We start from the raw sequence: 25,534 nt of genomic DNA, 5'->3' as shown, positions 1-25,534 counted from the left end.
ACGTGTCCAGCCGTTTACCAACCCGATGACCGCTTGGTACTACTCTACAAATTCGGTTGCTAAAGCAGATAGACGTCGGAAAAGAATCTAGGAAAGCACTTTGTGAGTGGCGTTGATCAACGTTATGCCACGGTAATTGTTGCATTGTGAATGATCGCCCTTTTTACAGATGAAGCATGGAACTCCTTCCAACCATTCCCCTAGTAATATCTCTTTCACCCAAATCATAGAAATTACACAGTGGAGTCTTTACCGTGTTTATAACGCTCTGCCGGTAGTTTGTCATTGCCTGCGGCTCAATTGTTTTTTGGTAACCTAATTTTTCGTTCGATCTCCAAGATATCGGGAACTGGGACAACGCTACCGTTTGTAGGCACTCCAAGGTTAACTTCCCCTGGACTGGATTCTCTCATCAATTCAGCTCGATCCCACTCATTTTGTATCACGTCTCGTGTGCCTCAAGGTAGTGTTCTTGGACCGCTGTTATTTAACATCTACGTAAATGATTTGTACCTGCTCATATCCTCTTTCAAATCCTCCTTCGCCAATGACCTGAGAGTTTCGTATAGTTGTGTCCACTGATGACAGCACTGCTTTTCAGGAAGGCATTAACATTCTGCTGATTTGGTGTGACAATAATGGTATGTGTGTCAACAGTACAAAATACAAAACCATATCTTTTACACGCTCTGCCAATTCAGTTCATCATCAGTACAGTATAGGAACTGAAGCGCTCCAACGTGTTATGTCCATCTGCGATCTCGGTGTGACCATTGTCAAAGAACTCAACTGCAACGACCATATCAGGACTATGTCTGCCAAAGCTTACTCTGTACTAGGGTTTATTCGTCGTCGCGCTTCTAAACTAACGGACATTTTTGCTCTTAAGTTACTTCATTGCATGTTGGTGCGTACTGGAGTACGCTCCGCCTGATAGATCCCGCACTGCCTAGAACATAACCTCGTAGATGAACGCGTGCAGTTCGCGTAAAGGTCCCTCCCTTGGAAAGGCCCAGTTGATCTTCCCCCTTACCCTGATATATGTCAGCTGAAAGTTGCTGTCAGCCAGACGTAATAAAGCGGAGCGTCTTTTCGTTTTTGATGTGCTTAAAGGAGTGATTGGCTGCTCTGCGTTAGTCGAGCAAATGACAATAAAAATCCCTCCTCGTCGTTCCCAGAACTATACTATCCTAACTATAAATTAGTTTAGTTTTTAGAATGTAATAGGATAAGTGTACAGACGATGATGTCAAACAAATAAACTGGGAATCACCACAGAGACAGTTCGCGATTTCAAAGACCTGCGATGTCTGGAGGCGCTGTATTGCTCACTAATGCCATCAATCGGTGAAAATACATCAATCGTCTCCAAAAAAATTGTCATTAGGCGTCGTACACAAATTACGTAACGCCTAAAATCAAGATTTCAGACCCCCTCTCCCCCTATGTAACGATAGGTAACGTTCGACATGACTCCCCCCTCCCCAAATTACGTAACGCTTATCAGCCTGACCCCCTCCGAAATTTTCAATTTAGAGCAAACTTCACAGCTACGTAACTGTTTTACTACCCCACTCCTCCTACATTACAATTAGTAACGCAGACTCATTCCCCATCCCCACCCCTTCATGCGTTACGTAATTTGTGTACGACGCCTAAGACAGTCGAAAGTGCACAGACAGGTTTTGTAGCAAAAATTCTGAACTTAGCCTTCGTATTCACTAAAAGATGTTGCGCCAGTCATCTTTGTTACAAGTTTTTGTTAAAGTCTGTGGCAAAGACCCGATGACAGCGATATTTCGTGAATTTTATGCATGGCGTCTTATTTAGAGTTTACAGTGACGTGAAATTCAACAATAAATTCTATGTACAAAAGAAATTTCATTTAAAGTTCCTGACTAGATTAACCGGCAGGATGATCAAATTACCTACTAGCACTTGAGCATGAGAATTATTCATGTGTTTTGGAGAGGGAAGAGAAAACGAAGGTAGGGGAACTGCTCCATTGTTCATCTCATTAAGCCTATATTCAAGAAAAATTCACGGATTAAACACCAGATTTTCACGAAAACATTGAACAAATAAACTAAATATGCTTACGTGCTCTTATGAATATTTATATTTAGTAAAGTTAGCTAGATTAATCCTGAATTTTGTGAAACAAACCATTCTTCACAACGCTTCCATATCCAGCTCAAAACTTGAATCACTGCTCAATTATTCATCTCACGACGCTCATCACACTGTTAATCATGAATGAATCACATTATCATGAATGAACGTAGCCAAAGCCCATCGTAGTAGGTTACCTAGATATCCACTGCAGTTGTTTACGTGCAAATTGGTAACCTAGGTAACTACTACAGTGCTGTAGATTTATGTCAATAATGTCGGAATAATTCAACATTTTCAGTATAATTTTTTCGTGTTAACAGAAACTAATTTGGCAACTTTTAATTTTCTTCAACGCAGTGAAAACAGATGAAAATACATACAGTTGAAATTAAGGAATTGTCATATATTTCTGCTAATTCAAGCTCGTTTAGGGAAATTTGAGGTGAACATTTCTAAGATTAAGATATTTTTAGTGTAGTGAGTGATTTTGTTTAGTGATTAAAATAAAAAGTGGTCTGCTAGTGATTAAAAAAAACTTTGGTTGGCTGCTGAACGAGTCTCGTTGTAGCCGTAGAGAACGATGCGCGGATTTTATTTTCTGAGGTAGGTGATTGAATTAAAGAGTTTGCTGGTGCAGATGAGCGACTATAATATCAAATTTAGTGTTTTCAAGTGAGTTTTTGAGGATTATACTTTATGAGGAATCTAAAGTGCACTAAGAAGAATACATTCCATGGATTATCAGATTGGTTTAGGAAGCAAATATGCGTTTTTTCCTGTTTTCAATTATGTTTTCGTGTTGTATTAGATGAATATAGGGGCTGAAATGAATAATGGAGCAGTTTCCCTAGTAGAATATGCTGCCATGTAATTTATTTCGAAGTATGTTTATTCTACCTTGCTTCAAGAACATCCAAACGAATAGGGTGTTAGTAAAAATTATACGATTGTATTGCATTTGGCGCAATGAAAATATTTATTCTCTTCTACTGGACAACTCCACGAGTTCCACGCATCAAACATTTTGGATCCATGTGAAAAAAATTTTGACTCATGTTACTGTCAAAAAGAAAAGAAAATAGAATTTTAAGCTTATTTGTCAAAATGCACTCAAATACAGGTGCACTCCAAAAGCTCAAACCGGAAAAAATGAAAGATTATAGCTATTCAACCATTCCTCTGAATTTTGGTGTCCCTAGCCACTAACTTTTTTTTGGCGACGAGCCAGGCGAGCAAGTACTATGCGAACTCTCACGTAAACTGGCGCGTTTTGGTAATGGCTAGGCGCATGAAAATTCATAGGAATGAATAGCTATAATCTTTCTGATTTATCTGCGCTTTCTGCATAGAAATATACGTTATATATTAATAACAACGGTAAATTGGTCGATCATTTACTCCACCTTTACATCTGACATTGTATTCTCAAAAGCCAAAGAGATAAGATGATACTCGATCAGTGATCAAGTCATTAGCCGTTTATTAACGGCGAGCAAAGTTGTCAGCTCTTTTGCCTTTTTGGTAACAGATAGGATACACGAAATAAATTTAAAATGCAAAATAACTCTGCAGGTAGTCTTTTATAGAGGTGCTATCGAAAAAAAACAGGAACATTCGAAAACGTAATCTAGTCAAATATGTAAGATAGAGAGGCACTATTGATGCGAAAATTTTTTATATTTTGTTCTCACGTACCAAATCAAAACTCTATGCTATGCTTATATTAAATTAAATATTAAATATTAAATATTATATTGTGTGAGATGTTTGTAGGTATGCATGAATATTATAGCCTATGATATTCATGCATACCTACAAAGATCTCACATATATACAAAAACGACATCATTTGTACTAATTTGACATAAAGAAAAAGGGATGGATGGCATCAGGAATCCACACGCTTTAAACAACAGTGTGAGAGAGAGTGTTTTTTATTTTCAAATTTGTTTTGTTAAAAGCAAAGAAAACGCCCTCTTCCGCTATATGCGTAAGCATCTTAGCATACATTTTACATAGAGACGAACGCATTTAATGATACAATGTTAATTACAGTGATTATTCCAAATCACGAAGTTTACAATGAACAGTTTCGTAAATTTTGTCTTTCAGTGGCAAAATTTAGTGAACCGTTCACAAGATATAAAGGTTAAAGTTATTCAAATAATACATGTGATATTTTTGCTTTATTTCTATTTACGTTTATATAACAGTATAAATCTTCGGGTGATAAAAATTCGTTTACTTCTGTTAAATTTTGATTTTTTCTTTGTCGGGTTTATTTCACAGTTATTCGAGCTTTCGAGAAGTATAATTAAAATTATGCCCAAGAAACGAATATCTTAAGTAAACCAAAACTTTATACTGAGAACCGGTACTTTCAGAATGGTAATCACTATCAGCTCTACGATTCGAAATGACTACTATAATCATTTAACATAATTGGAATTGATAATTAAATGATTAACTTAACCTCTAAGGTTTTTTTTTTGTTTTCCTCTTTGTTCGAATTTAAACAACAACTTGCAGAAACTAGTTTTTTTGCCTAAAAAATAGAGGACAAATTGTAAATGAAATCTTGTTTACATTTTTTGTCGATTTTTTTTCTCGTGCATATTTATTCATAGCCAGTTAATTTATGCTAAAGTAATTTCCTGTGCACCTTAATGATACTGAGCAACAGCCCTTTTCAATATTCACTCTAGAGTATAAAATATGTTGATGGTTTGTTTGTTGTAGATTTTTTTTTAGAGAAAAATATATAAATAAGTTGAGATTTGATTTCTATCTAATGAAGGGTAACAGTTTTTTGCATAGCCTAAAAAAAATTGATAAAATATTCCACATGGTTCACAGAACAGATTGCAGATTTGGTAACAAGTAATAGGTATTTGTTCAATCACTGTCCACCATGTATTTATAGACCACCAAACCTTGGCGATGAGTTTCCATATGCTTTGGCAAATTTCTCCGCTGAGTGACAATCTTTGGACACAAGGGACACTGCGCTCCTTTTCCGCACTCTTTCATGTGGCTGCGCAGGTAAGACAGTTTCTTATACTTGACACCACACTGCGGGCATAGAAAGCGCTGCAAGCCGTCTTCCATAATCATTGCCTTGTGCCCCGTCGTTTCGAAGTAATTTTGTAAGTCTGACAGTTGTTCGCCGTTAGGGCCTTCAGTTGATGGATTCGAATCATCGTTCTCGGATTTGGAATCACACGATAGATCGAGACTCATAGTTTGTTTACGGTCAGCGTCCTGATCAGTTGGGTTTTGTCCATACAATTCATCCAGCAGCGTCAAATCGACAAAGGGTTTCACATCCTTCATTTGGTTGTCTTCATTTTCCATCATCAGTTCGGGGTTTAAATTTGGTTCGCTCTCGGAGCTGCCTAAACTGTGCTGTTTAACTTCGTCCGTACGTTGATACTCTGTAACTTTTCGACGCTTATGCGTTGTATTCGATTCATCTCTAATCGGCTTTAAGAGATTTTTATTTTCACTAGTCTCTGGCCGCAAAATTTCACTATCCAATGGCTTCAACGATGACGTGGTCGAATCCCGACTGGCAAAGAATCCTTTGATTTGTAAGGATTCGGCCGTCTTCAGAAGCGAAGTTAGTTGGTCTTGCGAGATGTGCAGCTCACCTTGATACATGTAGTCTATTATGGCCCGGAGTTCGTGGAATTTCACGTCCTTCAGTATGAAGACGGGGTGCTTATCGTACTGCTGCGATATTAATGCCGCGAAATATGGACTACACGCGGAGAGAACAATCTTGTGGGCCTTCAGAAATCTTCCTTCAGCTGCCAATGTGCAATCGACCAGGGTTTCACTTTCAAGCAGAGTGACGAACGAAGAGATAATCGAGCCCTGGTGGTGGTCCCATCGAAGACACAACTGTTGATGAGCGGCCATCGTCATTGTTTCTGATTGTATCGACTCTTTCACCTTCACTTATTATCTTTTTCAAAACTAGCTGGAAACTGGGGATTAATTGTGAGTTGCAGCAAATATAGGCTCGAGAATATTTGCTTACCTAATCTTTGGAATATGCTTTACCTGCAATAGTAACTGCAGCTAACTTCGATGGGTAAGCAAAGTGTTACGAACTTCTTTTTCCGGCTTTCTATAAATTTGTTATTTTGTTTCATTAGCTTAGGTAAAATGAACCAACACTATTCCAGTCAAATTGTGTACGCCTATGAATGTGTAGATGACGAGGAATGACAGCTCTCCGTCACCGATAGTAGTAGTGCGGGATTCTACAAACACTTGCATTTTGCTAATAGGAAAAAAACTAAAGCTATGATAAGAGTAAATTAAATAATAATTATTTACGAAAAATAACAATGTCTACATGGAATAGAAATGAATGAAAACAATTACTTGAGAGTATATGGTTTATTCAATAATTCTGATTAAACTTCACTTGACATAAAACAGAACCTCTTATTCAAGAGTCGCTTAAAGTGAAGCCTTTTATCGGTAAGACAAACCTACAGGACAGGACGATGATTCAACCTGGCAGCAGAAATGGGTTTCGTTGGGACCATCATGGTGGTCCTTTACGGTTTACGACTGGAAGGACTGATTTATAGAACTGTTCTTCCTTCCTGACCAAAGACGGTAGCAAGATATCAACCGTATGAATTATTAAATTTCAGACTCGGCTGGCCATACGGCTTGAAATAATGCGAACGCAATCAAGAAGGTCAAAACCCAAATGTCGTCATCATCCTCGTATGTTTTGCGTATCTAAAAGGGCTGTGATCATGTGTGGTCTACGTGTGGACTGCAGAAACTAGACTTTGTGCGTGATTATTTCTCAAGTTGTATTTTCATTATTCAAAACAATTTTACCATTAAATCAAATTGAACGAATAAGATACATTTTTTACGCCACTGTTTAGAATTACTTACAGTCTCACCAAAAACTTACAAAAGATTAAACCGTTAAAGTGATTGACAATTTATCCTTAAAAGATGCAGATGACAACTCTCATTCCATCGTGTGGCGGCCGTGTCCCATTGTTAGTTGTCTCACGCGGCACGGCAAGCGCTTGTTATGAGGGGCCGTGTACCCAGTGTAATATGTAAATTTATTGATCCAATTTTTAATTTGCAATAAAAATAAATCTCCTCGCATCCGGATCGGGCGGCCGACGCGGCGGTAGCTTGTGCTGCTGTGGAGGATATTTTTTCTCGTTACGTTGCTGCCTGTAGAGACTTACCGAGGCTACCGACCAAACGAGCGCATCACATCCACTCGAAATATAACTTGCGGAAACATCGAACATCAAGCCTGGGTTGAAAAAAGCATAAACAAATTCCCTCGTTTTTATGTTCGGGCCCAATTTGACCGACTTTCCAATTGGCTGCCGTATCGAAGATCGGCCGATCCTAACGAAGCGACGGGACGCAGGTACTGCAGGAAGAGGAGGGGAAAATGCGCATCGTGAGTGTGGCGAGAAATTTTATGTTTATTGACTTCTTTCGTCATTTCGGACCGGAACATTTCGGCCACGGTAACCCAGCACAAATGGTCGGAAAACGTGGCATTAAGGAAATGGAAGGGAAATGAACCCAATTACAAATTCCGACCACCGCGCACCGGTCATTGGTTGCGAGCTGCCGCAGCCCACTTCCTGTTGATATTTTCGCTCGTCTCCGTCACACACACACACACACACACACACACACACACACACCGGTGTGGTACTGGAAGTTCATGTTTTCGGCCAATCGCTTCAACACTAACCGAACAAAGCTAATGGTGGATGCGATTTTGTTTATGGGTATTAAGAAGATTTATTCTGTAACGCGATAAATGCCCAGTTGATGGCCAATAATATAGCTTTAAATCCTGTAGTGATTCGCAATTAGCCTGAGGGAAAATTATTGGAAGTTTTTCTAGTGCACTGCGCAAAAAAAAAAAAACAGAAATTAGTGCCGATGGATGTGGAAGAAATGTTGGTAAAATTTAATATTAGCTATTCAATTATTTATGTAGTTTTAATCGAAGCATTAATAGTGTAGGTGCTCTAACTAGTGCATCTCCTCTATATAAAAATAAAAGAAACCTTCAAAATCGCAGAATGTTAGAAATATTCGTTTTTTTGTGTATTATTCAAATTCAAAACTTTATCGATTGAATTAGGACCGCATTTTCCCTAACTCAAGAATTCATAATAGACTGAAAGATATATACCATATTTTAAAGCTGTTTATATAATCTTTCCATTCAAAGACTGACCACGTTGTGCTGATTAATATTATGTATCAATTATAACTCTACTATAATTGTAAAACACAAAAGTATTTTAATATCACTTCAAATAAATTTGAAACTCTGATAAATTTCTTGCAATCAATCATGAGAAATAAATTCATACTGTTAACATTGATTAGTACAGGCGTTTACGATTGTAAGCTCTTTGTTGTTGTTATGTTATTGCTGGTTATTTCTCACTTCTAAAATAAATTTTATTGTCCACCAGTGCACAGCAATTGCTAGGAAACTTCGGACTCACGACGATTACCACGCTTCCCACCGTATTCGGGCTCACCTGTGTGGTCGTGGGTAAGTAGTAACGAACCCAGTACATCCAAAAGATGTACGCCCGAATTTCGATCGTCGTCCAGTGAAAACCAATAACTTCAGGTCGTCGGCTAACCCTAAATAGATGTTTCTCAAAGGATGAGAGTTTAAGACTTTCTCAATCTCTACCATTGGGTCGGAAATCTGCTTGCCTGCAGTCGAAACTTCACTTGACGCTATGGATCATCCGTTCCAACGCATCATCCATGTGGTGCGCGGCAGAAGGATTGAAAGACCACACGCTGTGGTTCGAGGTAAGTTCATTTTTGAGGGCTTCGTGGTCGAGATTCTCAATCGCTTCTATTAAATTAATTGCAGAGCATGGAAAATTATTTTCACGGTCGCTGTACACCATTACAGGAGTGCTCCTCAGGAATCAGTGATTAAACGATTTGAGGTGAATAGCGCCCTTCGTCCAATATACACCAAATACAGAGCTGATAAAACATTCTGTTTCGTACTTTGCAAAATCACAACACAATACCGTCGGAATGCGGTATATTTTTCCAAATCTGTATCATATTTCCAGTTCGCTTAATTTTCGCTTCCCCTGCTGCACACATTGTCTGATTAATGAACTTGAATGTTAACGAGTAAAAGCCGTTGTTGAAAATAGAAATTTAGTTCGAAAAAATGTAGCCCTACGGAGCACCTTCCGTTTTTGTATCGCACTGGCAAGCACGACTCAGACTGACTTTGGTTTCGATCACACAGGTCTATAAGAGTTATCAGCATCAGCTGACTCTTCTGTGTGTGATGAGACATTATAACGCTTGCACAGCAGTGTGTGTAGTTAGGGATGAGCAATAGAATAAGTCGGCAGTGGAATGTGATACGCACATAGATTGTGGAACAGTACCACCGTCCCCCGTAGTTTAATTGGTCAAAACACCATGCAGAAGACTTGGGAGATTGCGGGTTCAAGTCCCGTCGGGATGCGGTATATTTTTCCAAATCTGTATCATATTTCCAGTTCGTTTATTTTTCCCTGCTGCTCATATTGTCTGCTTAATGAACGAAAATGCCTACTCTGCCTCATTTAAACATGTCAGGAGTCTGATAAAATTTAAAAAAGCTGTAAAAATCAGTATACGAGAAAACCTTCAAATTTATATACTGTAAAGCTGCACAGAGGATTCTGCTGCCCATACTACATGGTCAAGCTCAACGTGGTCTATGTTTCTTCCACTCGGGCTACTCTGGCGGCAAGGTCAACTATACTGTAAGTTAACAAATACGAATATATGTCTGGCCAAAGCCAGAGATACTACGCCCCTAATCAAACAATTCGACGGTTTCAGAATTCACGTCATCTCCGACAACAGTATTACCGTCATCAGTTTATCTTGAGTTATTCCTCACCGAACCGAACTGCGAAACAGATAAATTTTCATCACAGCTACGATTCGAACTGTTGATAAACCGCAATGCTTAGGCCGTCACTCGTAGTAGTTTGTTCCACTTTGAAAGTTCTCTGGTAGGCTTGCAAGATCACAAGACTGAGAGTACACTATTAGATACGATCGCAGTGTCTCTTCAGTGATCTTATTTTTGGAGGCGTAGAAATGCTGGTCCCTTGTACCAGTGACTGTTATTCGCCAGGTTGAGTGCCACTTTCCACATCGCCTTTGCTTCAGCAATGTTGTATTAATTCGGTATCCACAACCATTCAGAAACATCTGTCGTCATGAGGGTTTCACTGACCTGAAATGTTACGTTCTGACTATGCCATCAATGGTCTGAACTTAGCTAACAGAAAACAACTTTGGAATCCGTCCTAAATGTCTACTGGATGACGGTAATTCGAAATTGTCGCAGGTCGCACGCCGATTACTTCCGCTTGCAGTTCGGAGCGTATTGTTCAGTTTTTTTCTTTTTTGTACAAATTCCAAAGATCATGAAACCTAACCGTGTTCTGTTCGTTTTAAGTTCCTTCACGACGGCGTTCCCAATAGTCTAAATTGCTGAGTACTCTGGGACAGACATCACTGTACGATTCAAGTGGAAATCCAGCCATATATTTCTGGATTTCTGCAAGCAGAAGCATTTGTGGATAGATTTGCAGAGAGGGCATCATCAGCTCGTGTTTGTTCGTACACCGGATATGCTGAAAAGGCGACTACTTCTATGGTCCAGCCGGGCCACTTAAGACACAAACTCAGCCGCCAAACTTTGCTCCATTAGAAAGAGCTCAGGCCCGTCATCGATCAACACGTGAGTACCCATCATTTCCGATGGTCCATACAACATCACTTGAACGATTCAAAACAGAATCTCCGATTGCCCTGGGAGCTCATTGCAGCTATGGATCATCTTCCCTGAGCCCGCATTGGCGTTGATGTTGTAGGACGCTCGAAACTTCATGTTTCTGTAAATTGTGGAGAAGAGGATGGTGGAGGAATACTCATCTATTTATATCACACTGCTTCGAATGCTTGCAGGATCCGTTATTTTTCCGAAGGTATTTCCGGCAAAGATTGTATTACTTGAGGGTTGCCCATTCCAAATCGTAGACGGACACAGTGTGGCAGGTCAATGAACAAAATTCGGAAAAAAAAACCTAAAGGTCTTTCCTAAATGATTGAAGATGACATATAATGGCAATGTTGGGGTGCTGAACTCAATTCTGATGTAAGAAAATTTTATTCCTTAGGTCTTTAGGCTGCTCTTTTTTGAACTAAAGTTGTCAACAAGTAAACGATTTTTTTTTCTAAAATTCTAAACTTTTAAGCCGTTAGATCGATTTGAAATCTTTCAATAACAAGTTGAAGGTTAACAATAGGCTTTTCAAGGAAAAATATTTAATTTTACGTTAAAGTACGTTTGTTATATTTTTCACGTTTCACGAATTTGGGATTAATCATTATTCACCTCTTGCAGCAACGATTTGCAAACCGGGACCCGTAAATTCGAAAAGTAGGGTAAATTTTTCATTGGCTGTCTCTCATCCGATTATTCCGAACTGTTTGCACAAGACTGAAAGGTACACATGAGTTTTTAATACATGGTTTATGATCTTCTGGCAATATGGTTTGGCTTTGATTTTAAAACTAATCGTATTTTTGGTAAACGTTTGACAAGAGATACATGAATTTCCATCCAAAGGTATTGATGATTACAAATAGTTTTAGGTTTGTTTGATCGGTATGACATCTTCTGCAAAGTTGTAAACAATAATTTTTTCTTTCCGAAAAAAATTTACACTCTCAGAAAAAATATTTTTTTTTTGAAAAAAGGTAAAATAAAAATTCAACCGGTCTAATCATGGAGAAATAGAAAAAAAAGTTATGATTTAAAAAAAAAATTTTTCAATATTTTTTTTCGAGGGGCATATTTTTTTTGGAAGGACAAAATTTTTATCTACAATTTTGCCGTGTACACTATGTCGATCAAACAAACCGTTTTTGCTGTAGAAAATTTTTTGATCAAATAAACTCTATGGTGAATTCAAAATATTTTTACAAACAAATTTTTTTAGAATGCATGTTTTTTTCGGAAAAAATTATTAAATTATTATCTACAAGTTTGCTCAAGACGTCATACCTATCAAACTAACTGTTTTGGCCCTCAAAACATTTGTAATCATTAATATCTTCCCAAAAAAACGTTTTTCAATAGCTTTTCAAAAATAAGCGTGTTCCAAAATATTAAAAAAATAGCACAAAATGGCATCTTTTACCTATAGAAACGGCTATGCAAAGTTTCAATCAAATCAAAAATAAAAATTTAAAAAAAAATATAAAACTGGGGCATTTTTTGTGGAACTGCTCATGTATTTGAACGTAAGATTAAAATAGTGAGTTAAGATTAAAATTATAGAAACTGTCCGATACAGCAACATTCAAAATGCTGCGAAAAATCGGCATATCATCCGATTCTGATAAAACTGCAGGAAAAGTTTGTTAGGAGTTTACACTCGAACAATATAGGACGTCAAAACATTGACATAAATATTCTAGGCTTTTTCCGGCCTTTGTCTACTGTGGGACAGTTTGCTTGCATTCGGCACGCTGCTTCTCAATTACAGCTTTCGATGTTTTCGACTTAGATGACGTTCCTGCGGGTTTTGAGCTCTGAAACCCCAACTCAAAATGGAAATTTGGAAAGCCAGTGCAAAGTATAACGGCATTCGCCTCTACTACCGTAGTGTAGAACTATGAACTAAAATCGATAACCGTGAATTTTCCACGAAAGAATCTAGTACACTCTATTTAAAGAACTGATGGCAACCTGCAGGCTTGTTATTATCTTCAATATATGGAAGAGCAGAGTGCATATTCACCGCTCACTTCTTACCCGGCATGATCGCCGCATAGAAGCCCACCAAACAAGATTGGTGAATCACTCTAATGAGAATATACAGAAGTATACTGCAGTGAACACTGCTGAGATAAATTCGATAGCATTTTAATAGCAAACATGCGTGACAAGCGGCTGGATTCATTCTGTGCCGAGCACGCATCAGTATAGGACGTGATTGGTGATCGCTCCGATAGAATATACAACAAAAGACGCGCGAGCAAGGGTTGGCATTGTTTGCCTGGTCGAGTGAAGGTTCAAGGTCGCCCGCCTTTGTGCAACTGTTTCGCATCGTGGCTGTTTGCTGGTGCGTAAGCCGATTTGGCTGCTAAGTGATTTGTGCTACAGCAGTGGACGAGAATCTCAACACAAAGGAGGAAAAAGAAGAAGCCAACAGTTGACAGCGAGTTGTGTCGCTGTGCTGAGTGATCACACACCCGGCTCGCTGCTGGTGGCTGTTTGGAGCTGCTGTATTGGTGCTGCTGGCTGTAACGGCTGCTGCTTCGACCGTTCGGACAACCAACCCTGCTGAAAGGAGAAGTAAAAAGGTACGTGTTCTGTCGGCGCTAGTGCGCTAGATTTAGCGCGATGGATGTAGATCCCTCGCCTCCCGTGCCACCATCCCCGAACCCCTCCGACCCTGTCCCTCCTGCCAACCCTTCCTCTGTTAATTCTCCAGTCCCCCCTCGCCCCAGGCTTTACCCGGACGGATCTCAACAGGGCAGCTATACTGTTTATTTTCGTCCAAAGGCAGGAGTGAATTCAAAGCGATTAAACATACTGCAAATTTCTAAAGACCTGACGGAGGGGTACAAGGCCGTGACTGAAATCTCCAAGGTCAGACCCAACAAGCTCCGTGTCGTGGTCAGCGACCTGGAACAGGCCAACGCTATTGCTCGCTCCGAGCTTTTCACACGCGAGTATCGCGTTTATATACCCGCACGAGACGTGGAGATCGACGGTGTCATAACCGATTCGAGTCTGTCGGTCGCGTGTATCTTGGCAAGCGGTTTTGGCTGCTTCAAAAATGCTTTGTGTCACGACGTAAAAGTAAAGATCATAGATTGCAAGCAATTGCGGTCTGTGTCTCTTGTCAACGGCACAAAAGTGTACACTCCGTCAGACTCGTTTCGTGTTACGTTTGCCGGATCTGCTCTCCCTAGCCACGTCTCGATCGATCGGGTTCGTCTGCCTGTGCGATTGTATGTGTATTGTATGTTATGAATTGCACCAATTGCAAGCAGCTAGGCCACACAGCCGCCTACTGCTGCAATAAGGCACGATGTAGCAAGTGTGGAGGAACTCATGCGGACGATTCTGGCAGTGTAAATGCTGAAAAATGTATTCACTGCGGGGAAAATCAGCATGAGCTCTCCACATGCCCGGTGTACATGCAGCGCAGAGATAAAATCAAGCGGTCACTTAAGGAGCGTTCAAAGCGATCTTACGCTGAGATGCTGAAGAAGACCGTGACCACTTCTACCATAACATCGAACCCCTTTGATCTGTTGTCCTCTGATGAAACCGATTCTGACGATTCACCAGCGGGAACAACTTATGCCAATTCTGGGGCGTCTAGAAAGAGGAAAAATATTTCCTCTCCTAAACTTCCCCGAAAAGGTCCTAAGATTTCCCAAAGTGAAATGAAAGTTACAAACAAACCAAACAGTGCTGCGGGAAAACCGAAGCAAACTCCTCCTGGGCTTGCAAATTTGAAGTCGCAGAAGGAGTTCCCAGCACTGCCAGGAACATCTAAAACCCCAGTTGTTCCTTTTGCACTCCCAGTTGATGAAACAAACTCTGGATTGGTGAAATTTTCTGACATTGTGGACTGGATTTTTGAAACTTTCAATGTACCCGATCCAATTAAAAAATTTCTTACAGCATTCCTCCCAACAGTTAGATCATTTTTGAAGCAGTTGACTGCCCAATGGCCCCTCCTTGCAGCGATTGTATCCTTCGATGCCTAATTCATCTGCGTATACGAAGGATTCTCTCTCTGTCTTACAGTGGAATTGTAGAAGTATTTTACCAAAAATTGATTCGTTTAAAGTTTTGATAAATAAAAACAAATGCGATGCATTTTCCCTTTGTGAAACTTGGCTTACTTCAAATATTGATCTCAACTTCCATGATTTTAATAATATTCGCCTTGATCGAGACACCCCATATGGAGGAGTACTTTTAGGGATTAAAAAGTGCTATTCTTTCTATCGTATTAACCTCCCCTCGATTCCAGGCATCGAAGTTGTCGCATGTCAAATGACAATACAAGGTAAAGAGCTTTGTATTGCCTCAATATATATTCCTCCCAGAGCACAGGTTGGGCAACGGCTGCTCTTTGATTTAATAGAACTTCTTCCCTCGCCACGTTTGATTTTGGGAGACTTCAACTCTCATGGTGTGGCTTGGGGTTCCCCCTACAATGATAACCGCTCCTCTTTAATCTATAACCTTGGCGATGACTTCGACATGACTATTTTGAACAACGGTGAAATGACACGTATCCCGAAACCTCCAGCGCGCCCAAGCGCTTTGGATCTATCCTTATGTTCGACGTCGCTACGGTTGGATTGCACATAGAAGGTAATCCTCGATCCTCACGGTAGCGACCATCTGCCTATTCTTATTTCAATTACTAACGGTTCAACTCGCATGCGACCAATTGACATTCCGTATGACCTCACACGGAATGTCGATTGGAAGTTATACGAGGAAATGATTTCAAAAGCGGTCGAGTCGATTCAACATCACCCACCACTGGAAGAATACAACCTCCTCGCGGGCTTAATCCTCGACGCCGCGTTGCAAGCTCAAACGAAGAAATATCCCGGCGTAACGATCAAAGAGCGGCCTCCAACTCCGTGGTGGGACAAAGAGTGCTCCGATGTCTACGCGCAAAGATCCGACGCGTTTTTGGCCTACCAGAAGGGAGGTATACCTGGCGACTATTTACGGTATTCGGAGCTTGATACCAAGTTTAGAAGCTTGGCTAAAGCAAAGAAACGCGGATATTGGCGTCGGTTCGTGAGCGAGACGTCGAGGGAGACATCGATGAGCACTCTTTGGAACACAGCCCAAAGAATGCGGAATCGCGTAACGATCAACGAAAGCGAGGAGTCTTCAAGTCGGTGGATATTTGATTTTGCCAGGAAAGTATGTCCGGACTCTGTTCCTGAGCAAAACATTGTTCGCGATGCGTCTCCGGGCCACGACGCGATGGAATCACCTTTTACGATGGCAGAATTTTCAGTTGCCCTCCTGTCCTGTAACAATAACGCGCCTGGGTTAGATAGAATCAAATTCAACTTGTTGAAGAATCTACCCGGCAATGCCAAGAGGCGCTTGTTGAACTTGTTCAATAAGTTCCTGGAGCAAAACATTGTACCGCAGGATTGGAGGCAAGTGAAGGTGATCGCCATCCAAAAACCAGGGAAACCAGCTTCTGATCACAACTCTTATAGGCCGATCGCAATGCTATCCTGTTTCCGGAAATTGATGGAAAAAATGATACTCCGTCGTTTAGACCATTGGGTCGAATCAAATGGTCTACTATCAGATACTCAATTTGGCTTCCGCCGTGCCAAAGGGACGATTGATTGTCTTGCGTTGCTTTCAACAGATATTCAGCTGGCGTATGCTCGCAAAGAACAAATGGCGTCTGCGTTCTTGGACATTAAGGGGGCTTTTGATTCCGTTTCTATTGACATTCTTTCGGGTAAACTTCACCGACAAGGATTTTCACCAATTTAAAACAATTTTTTGCACAATTTGCTGTCCGAAAAGCATATGCATTTTACGCATGGCGATTTGGCAACTTTTCGAATTAGCTACATGGGTCTTCCCCAGGGCTCATGTTTAAGCCCCCTTCTTTACAACTTTTATGTAAATGACATCGACGAATGTCTGGCAAATTCATGCACGATAAGACAACTTGCAGACGACAGTGTAATCTCTGTTACAGGAGCCAAAGCTGCCGATTTGCAAGGACCATTGCAAGATACCTTGGACAATTTGTCTGCTTGGGCTTTATAGCTAGATATCGAATTCTCTCCGGAGAAGACTGAGATAGTAGTTTTTTCTAGGAAGCATGAACCTGCTCAGCTTCAAACACAATTAATGGGTAAAACGATTTCTCAGGTTTTGGTACACAAATATCTTGGTGTCTGGTTCGACTCTAAAGGCACCTGGGGTTGTCACGTGAGGTATCTGATGAAAAAATGTCAACAAAGAGTGAATTTTCTTCGTACAATAACCGGACAATGGTGGGGAGCCCACCCAGGAGACCTTATAAGGCTTTACAAAACAACGATACTGTCTGTTATTGAGTACGGGTGTTTCTGCTTCCGCTCCGCAGCAAACACACATTCGATCAAACTGGAGCGAATACAATATCGTTGTTTGCGTATCGCCTTGGGTTGCATGCAGTCGACCCATACGATGAGTTTGGAGGTCTTAGCTGGAGTACTACCATTGAAAAACCGTTTCTGGAGCCTGTCTTATCGTATTCTTATCAAATGTGAGGTCTTGAACCGTCCTGTGATTGAAAATTTTGAAAGGTTAATCGAACTTAATTCTCAAACCCGTTTTATGACATTGTATTTCAATCACATGTCCCATAATATTAACCCTTCTTCGAATATTCCAAATCGTGTCGACTTATCAAATACTTCTGATTCTACTGTGTTTTTCGATACATCCATGATAGAAGAAACTCGTGGAATCCCGGATCATTTACGCGTGCAGCAGATCCCTAAAAATTTTTCCAATAAATATCGAAACATCAACTGCGACAATATGTACTACACTGACGGATCACTTCTTGATGGGTCCACTGGCTTCGGTATTTTCAATAACAATTTAACCGTCTCCCATAAGCTTGATAATCCTGCTTCTGTTTACGTCGCAGAATTGGCTGCAATTCAGTACACCCTAGGGATTATCGAAAAAATGCCCACGGACCATTATTTCATCTTTACGGACAGTCTCAGTTCCATTGAGGCTCTCCGATCGATGAAAGATGTTAAGCACTCTCCGTATTTCCTGGGGAAAATACGGGAACATCTGAGTGCTTTATCCGAAAAATCTACTCAGATTACCTTAGCGTGGGTCCCTTCTCACTGCTCGATACCGGGTAATGAGAAAGCGGACTCTTTGGCTAAGGTGGGCGCAACAAACGGTGATATTTATGAAAGACCAATTGCCTTTAATGAATTTTTCTCATTTGTACGTCAGAATACGATCATCAGTTGGCAAAATGCTTGGACCAGAGAGGAACTGGGAAGGTGGTTACATTCCATAATCCCCAAGGTGTCGACGAACCCGTGGTTCAAGGGATTGGATGTAGGTCGGGATTTCATTTGCGTGATGTCCCGGCTTATGTCCAATCACTATAGATTTGACGCGCATCTCCGTCGTGTTGGGCTCGGGGAAAGTGGTATCTGTGCCTGTGGTGAAGGTTATCACGACATAGAGCACGTTGTTTGGTCATGCCCTGTACACCGTGACGCCAGGTCTAAATTAATAGCTTCCCTGCAGGCCGAAGGTAGGCAGTCGGCTGTTCCTGTTCGTGATGTCTTGGCGAGCCGTGACCTATCCTACATGTCCCTTATATAAGTTTTCCTGAAATCCATCCACGCCCCAGTTTAGTCCTATCCCCTTCCGCCTGCATCCAGCCTAACGACAAGAACACGTTAAGACCCCGGATCCGGAAACAGCAATCAGACCCGCACGATACTCTCAAGGCCCGAGGGAGACAACCCAATATGCCAGTCCGTAATATCTTGGCCCAGCAGCGGAACATGTGCTTACCTTTGGCAATGAAAACCATCATACATTTCAGCTCGTAGTCGGCAGCGAGGATAAAAAATTTGCTTTTAGTTATTAAGATACTTTAGAAAGTAAGCTACCAGATATAATTGGCGCCGTTAAACATTAAATTGTATTTGTGCCGTGTCAAATAAATTATAGATGAACGAAAAAAAAAAAGGACAATTCGATTGTTTTTCAGATCGCAAAACGATACCTACGCGTTAACCCAACATGCCCCACTATGCGTCGACAACGGCAATGTAGTCTTCACTTTGCTTGGCTACACACAAATGAATATCGAGTTCTACTGCACTGATAGACGACGAGTGACCGGCGCTCTATTCATACTTTGCTCGGTGCAGTACTGTTGCCTGTGCCAGCATGTTTTCCATCAAGACATCAGTTTTTAAAACATTCTAACAGTAGAACGTAAAACTGTCTGATAGTGGAGGTGGTTACGAACTTTCCGAAAAAGCTTCACCTTCAAGACATCAAAATAGTCTAGGCTCATAGAAGCAAACGTTACTTCACCTATTGGGATGGGGAAATCCTGTCAAATTTTTTTTGCCACTCTGCTATATAGGATATCACAGTTGGTGTCTATTCATGAAGTCTGTGCCAGGGATGCTCGCATGTGATTGGTACATTGTTCGTGAAAATTCAACCTTGAAACTTTTATTCAATTTTCACTGTTAAACAATGAAATGGTAACTGAGGAATCACAAAATTGTCCATCATTTTATCAATCCAACGACATATTGATTATTGTAATCCATCATGTGGTTACATCAGTATCACCGTTTGAAATCTTTCATTCCAACGTTACACCTTGGTTTTAGTTTCCGCAGAATGTATCTCGATATAGTGCGGTTAGACGTAGTCCTACGTCAAAAATCAAGCTATCATTTAAGCTGCAGAGCGTTTCAAAGTAATGATATATATTTTTTAAATATGTCGAAACACGTCAGTATGCCGAGCTTTGAAAAGTCATAAAAAAATCAAATTTTATGATTTTTTTATTGCACCCAAATTTTTGACTTAAGCATTTAAATGTCATTGCAATAATGAAGAAACATTATGAAACAGCTGACGTTTAAATATTTGGTTTGATGGCCAGCGATTTCCCACTGTGCATTGAGATGTTTAGTACGAAATAAATATATGAGATTTGACAGCGATAGCATAGTCATGGTTTGTACTGTGACCAAGGATGCCGCATGTGCAGAAATATCTGTATTTCACCGATTTTTAGAATTTATCGATGACACCGAATCTATTATCAAAAATTACAAGTTTTTGGCAAATGCAGAGAATTATCAAATTTTTATCAAGTTATAAACTATATTAATTTTGACCTTTTAAAATTCGTTTGACCCTTTATTGTGTTTATAAAACTCGTCGTTTATTTCAAGCTTTACCAGACATGCACTTTTCATAGTGGACCGCTTCCTTATAGTGGAACGACCGCCTGAAACTCTGGGTTCATTATCATTCGTTCACACGCACACTCGGTTCTAGCCTAACTCCGGCCATCATCTCGAGAAACCACATGTGACAATCTGTACATAAAATGTGCGAGGTATCCAGGCATTTTGAAATAAAAAATTAAAAAAAAAAATCTAGGACGGGTCGGGTACCGGCAATTTCGGCGTTTTTCTCTTTCGGGTACGGGTCGGGTACGGGTAGTTGGAATAGATATTTTTCGGGTTCGGGTCGGGTACGGGTATTTTAAACAAACCAGACTTCGGGTTCGCGTCGGGTACGGGTTTGAAAATTTTCGATGAGTCGGGCACGGGTCGGGTACGGGTAACAAATTTGCCATACCCGACCATCTCTAAATACACACGATTCGCTGCTCTCTTCAAGCGAGTGCATCGCTTTGCTCACAAGAATGAAACAGATGTTTTCGTAATGAAAGATATTCTTCTGCACGCTAGTGATTCTCTGAGAAAAAATGACAAGCAATTGTTAACCAATTGGTATTCGTTCAAGCAGGAGTTGTGCATAAACTTATTAGCTTCACGCGTCTTGATCGTGGCTTCATGGTTTTCCACCGTAAGTGCGATGTTTACGACTGTCTCTAGCTTCTCCATGTTTGGTGGTGGTAGTACCCGAACTTTGTAGATGATCACCCTGGAGAGCATTTTTAAAGTCGAAATCAATCCGGCAACATTTGATGGGTGGAGCAGTAGGGTGGGACTTATTTTCCAAAATGTTTGCGGGACCAGTTTTCCCAGGCAAAAGACCTCCTTGGGGTTCAAAAATCAACGTATATAAAATTGGTTGAATTTTATTAAGGTCTAAAGGTGGCGCAGAAGGCCTAAAGGCCAAATTTGAAATTAAAGCAATTTTTAAACAAAACAGTAATTCAACCAGGGAAAACCAGAGAAAAGTGGTCAGGTTTTGAGCGCTTATTTTGCAGTCACCTATAATCAGGTTTTCGAGGTTTTGGCATCAATCGATCAGAAATTCTTTTACGGTTAAATTTATGTAACAAAAACAAACTATTGTTTGAGATACACTATTGAAAAATTGGTAATTAATATCGATTGTCTAAATCATACCGCGCAGCCAATCACTACCTCTCTTCCCAAGCACAGTCGACACTAACGGATACAATCGATCTGACTTTGTTGTTATTGTTGTTGTCACTTTCTGTTTCCGATGTTTATGCTGCTGCTAGCGGAAAAAACCTTGCAAATATGCATTTTTTTTGTTGGTGTTAATATTACGACAGCGGCCGGCGCCCCATAATTCTGATTCCAAAACCGCACCAGTGACATGCGGACGCTAGGTGATAGCAGCTGAAAGGAGGAAAGACAAGAGTACCGGTCATCTCGTGCCGATTTTACTCGTTATGCTGATGGCTGTTAGTAATAAATGGCACTGCAAAATACTAAAATGGCTGGAATTCTTTTGGTGCCTCGAAATTTTGGTACAGAAGCGGCTAATTGAATTTTCTGTTTTACCAAATGCTGCTGCTAGCGGAAAAAACCTTGCAAAAATGCATGTTTGTGTTGGTGTTAATATTACGACAGCGGCCGGCGCAGCTTTCAAGAAACATTTGTCTCTATCATTCCATTATCTATGTAGCCCCTCCTTCTTTCTAATTATCTGACGAAGCCTTGGTATAAAACGTATCGTTCGAACCATTCACCCCATCAGTTTTATTATTAAACCGTACCGGATACATACGGATGCTCGGTGTTAGCAGCAAAAAGGAGAAAAACAAAATAGTACCGGTCATCTCGTGTCGGTTTCACCTGTAATGCTGGTGGCTGTTAGTAATAAATAGCTACTGCAAAATACTAAAATGACTGGAATTCTGAACGGACTACCAGTAAACGAGAATAATCGGCAACTGGTACCTTTTGGTGCCTCGCAGTTTTTTAATAGAAGCGGTTAGTTGAATTTTCTGTTTTATAAAATGCTGCTGCTAGCGGAAAAAAACCTTGCAAGAATGCATGTTTGTGTTGATGTTAATTTCACGACAGCGCTAGGTGTTAGCAGCTGAAAGGAGGAAAGACAAAATAGTACCGGTCATCTCGTGCCGGTTCCACCCGTTATGCTGGTGGCTGTTAGTAATAAATGGCTACTGCAAAATACTAAAATGGCTGGAATTCTGGACGGACTAACCAGTAAACGAGAATAATCGGCAACTGGTACCTTTTGGTGCCTCGAAATTTTGTTACAGAAGTTTTGTAAAAGAAGCGTTGCAATTCCCTCTTCAATGGAATATAAAAATACGGTAGTCAACGTCATGCGGTCGTGTCTTGAATACCACCCTCCTACTTTTTTTGGAAGGAACAATGATGTCTACTGTAAGAATATATTCGAAAACATTACGTGTTTACTTATACATGCACCTTTTCATTTTCTTATAATCACATACCCCGAGATTGCAAAAGTGTACACTGAAATTGCGAGATAAAAACGGTTAGATTTAACGCAAATTGGTAAACAACCCGCAAACATTTTGAGAATAAGCCCCACCCTAGTGGAGCAGTCGACACTTTACTACCTATAAATAATGCTTTACCCTTTAACCATTTTCTGAGATGCAGCATTTTCTCTTCGTTCGAAAATCCACACATTTGAGTTGAGGATTCGAACATCGAGAAGAACAGCGGCCGGATTACCATTGAACTCCGGCAAATCCTTGGATACCGCTTGATCATAGTTGCTTGACTACCGGCCGGGTTAGAAGTTTAAAACATTCAGAATCGCTCCTGAGTTTCTCGCTGGTATCGTAACCAAGGAAGCAGCTAAATTAGAGTTCACCTGCATACGGCTCGAAGGGAGAAACCCGCCGGTAGTAGTGACTGTTCCACCGTGGCACCCTTTTCGAACCGTGTACACTAGTAAATAGAGCGAAGAGGTTAAGAAATATGCTTTAGTTCAGAGAAGCGATTTCAAAGAGTTGTCGTGGTTCATGCGCCTTCGCTTTTCTCCGTCGTCCATCTGTACTCCATCGTAGGTAGGCCGCAGTACCTTCCGTTCGAAAACTTCAAGGGTATTCAAGTCATCCACGGAAAACGTTGTAGTATAGATTCCGTAGAGGACTACCGGTCTTATCAGGGTTTTTTTTTACAGCGTTGTCGAACTCGATTCGTTCGAAAAGGCTTCTGAAGGGGAACGTAGGTGCAATTTTTAGCTCGAAAGCGTCTCTGGATCTCCTTGATGGCATTTTCGTCAGTGGTCACTATTGACCCCCAAAAACTCGAACTCGTCGACTACCTCAACCTCATAACCGCCTATAGAGACTTGAACTGAGAGGCTGAGTTTGTTATTCTTGGAGCCGTTCGCTTGTCTTTTGTTTTCGTCGCAATATCAAATTTAACCGCGAAGCCCAGAAGCTGATTGCGCGGGCATTAATGAAGCCCGCTTAATACTGATACAAAAGCCTCCTGGTTAATGTGATATATTCAGTGAGCGCTCAACTTCCAAGCCGAACAGACGCGTTTTTTGTTACCGCTCCGTGGAAGTCGAACACAAACTATATTTTCTCAGTGAAGGCTGTGTTTTTTTTCTCTTCTGCTCATCGCCGAGCCGTTTCCGTGTCTTTCGCGTCTTAACGACTCCGCGATGGGCCGCCGAGAAAATACTTTTCGCATAGACTTTGCGAACATACCAAAAAAACCGGACAATGCAAAAGTGCATAATTTCTGTGCGACCGTGCTGGGTCTGAAACAAGATGAAGTGCTACGAATCCAGAACAGCAGAGCCCTCGGGGTTTCGTTCGTGAAGGTCAACGATTTGGCGTTGGCGCAACGAATCTGCGAGGAACATGACAACAAACACAAAATTTCAGTTGACGGCCAAAGTTATCCACTAAGGATCACGCTTGAGGATGGAGCTGTGGAGGTGAAGCTATACGATCTGTCCGAAGATGTGTCGGACCAAAAAATCGCTGACTTCCTAGGGAAGTATGGTGATGTTTACGCAATACGCGAACAACGTAATGGTGCAGACGTAAATTTTCCCGGTATCCCAACTGGTGTACGTATAGCGAAAATGATCGTGAAACGAAACATCGAGTCATGGGTCACCATCGATGGTGAGGTAACGCAAGTGACATACTACGGACAACATCAAACTTGCCGACACTGCCGAGAATTCATCCACATAGGGGCAACGTGCGTGCAGAATAAAAAACTGCTTGTACAGAAGTCATATGCCGATGCCACAAAGCAGACACCGTCGCAACGAACGTCTCAGATCGACAGCACTCCAATGCCCACCAACTCCAACAAGAACCATGCTACCGTAGCTAGGCCAAAAACCTATTCTGCACAAGCGATCATGCCGCCGCCGACAAAAATACTTTCCCGGCCACAACAACAACTTTTACCACCACCATCTGTAAGCGAGCAAAACTATCCTTCGTTAGCTTCTACCTCAGGCACGATTCAACCCCTGGGCAGTGGGCCGTTGACCCCCTCTACAGGTCAACAGCCTCCTACTAACAGCGGAGCTACACGCAAAGCCGCTAGTGGAAAGACCGACGGTCACGAAACAGACTCGTCTATCAACTCAAATTCCTCCCAAAAAGTTCGAAAGCCTCACAACCGTAAATGCAAGAAGGCGCGTGTGGATGAGATCGACAGCAACGACGAAGACGAGACGATGCTGGATGAGAGTAGCCGACCGTCCTAATGACTGAGTTCTCCAGCTACAACCTTGCATCTATCAACATCAACAACATCACCAATGCCACGAAACTGGACTCTCTTCGGACTTTTCTACGAACGCTACAACTTGACATTGTTTTTCTCCAAGAGGTGGAGAACGAACAACTCTCCCTCCCCGGCTATAACGTGGTTTTCAATGTGGACCAGGCAAGACGGGGAACGGCAATCGCGCTGAAGGACCACATACACTTCTCACACGTGGAGAAGAGCCTAGACGGCCGCCTCACTGCTCTGCGGGTGCAGAATACGACTCTCTGCAACGTATACGCTCCATCTGGTACAGCTGTCCGTGCGGAAAGGGAGAGATTCTTCAACGGCACGATCGCTTACTACCTTCGTCACAACACGCAACACGTCATCCTCGCCGGCGACTTCAACTGTGTGCTCCGGTCGAGCGATTCTACGAGTGTAAACACAAGCCCCGCTCTCCAAGCAACCGTACAGCAGCTCCAGTTGCATGATGTGTGGCTGAAACTGCACCTCGCAACACCCGCACCTACTTACGTCACGCACA

General features: G+C 41.3%; 1 protein-coding gene across 3 annotated transcripts; it reads right to left on the bottom strand.

Moving 5' to 3' along the window:
* Positions 1 to 4,364: 4,364 nt before the first annotated feature.
* On the bottom strand, positions 4,365 to 6,295 carry LOC129721332 (protein bric-a-brac 1-like). Of its 3 annotated transcripts, none has more exons than XM_055673777.1 (2): positions 6,158 to 6,295; positions 4,365 to 6,104 (listed from the first exon to the last, which is right to left on the bottom strand). In XM_055673777.1, the coding sequence occupies exon 2, from the start codon at positions 6,040 to 6,042 to the stop codon at positions 5,011 to 5,013; it is 1,032 nt and encodes a 343-aa protein (XP_055529752.1). In that variant the 5' UTR covers positions 6,043 to 6,104; positions 6,158 to 6,295; the 3' UTR covers positions 4,365 to 5,010. The 3 variants fall into 3 exon arrangements, with proteins under 3 accessions (XP_055529752.1, XP_055529753.1, XP_055529754.1); XM_055673778.1 differs by having other exon boundaries at positions 6,181 to 6,271; XM_055673779.1 differs by having other exon boundaries at positions 4,365 to 6,097; positions 6,158 to 6,248.
* Positions 6,296 to 25,534: the final 19,239 nt, after the last annotated feature.

This window comes from Wyeomyia smithii, chromosome 2 (assembly GCF_029784165.1).
Source record: "Wyeomyia smithii strain HCP4-BCI-WySm-NY-G18 chromosome 2, ASM2978416v1, whole genome shotgun sequence".
Taxonomy (NCBI): Eukaryota; Metazoa; Arthropoda; class Insecta; order Diptera; family Culicidae; genus Wyeomyia; species Wyeomyia smithii.
Note: the sequence above shows the minus strand (reverse complement) of the source record. Positions and strands in the feature narration are given on the sequence as shown.

What these genes read in the sequence shown, in the direction of transcription:
- LOC129721332 (XM_055673777.1), bottom strand. Translation starts at nt 6,042, where the DNA reads ATGACGATGGCCGCTCATCAACAGTTGTGTCTTCGATGGGACCACCAC.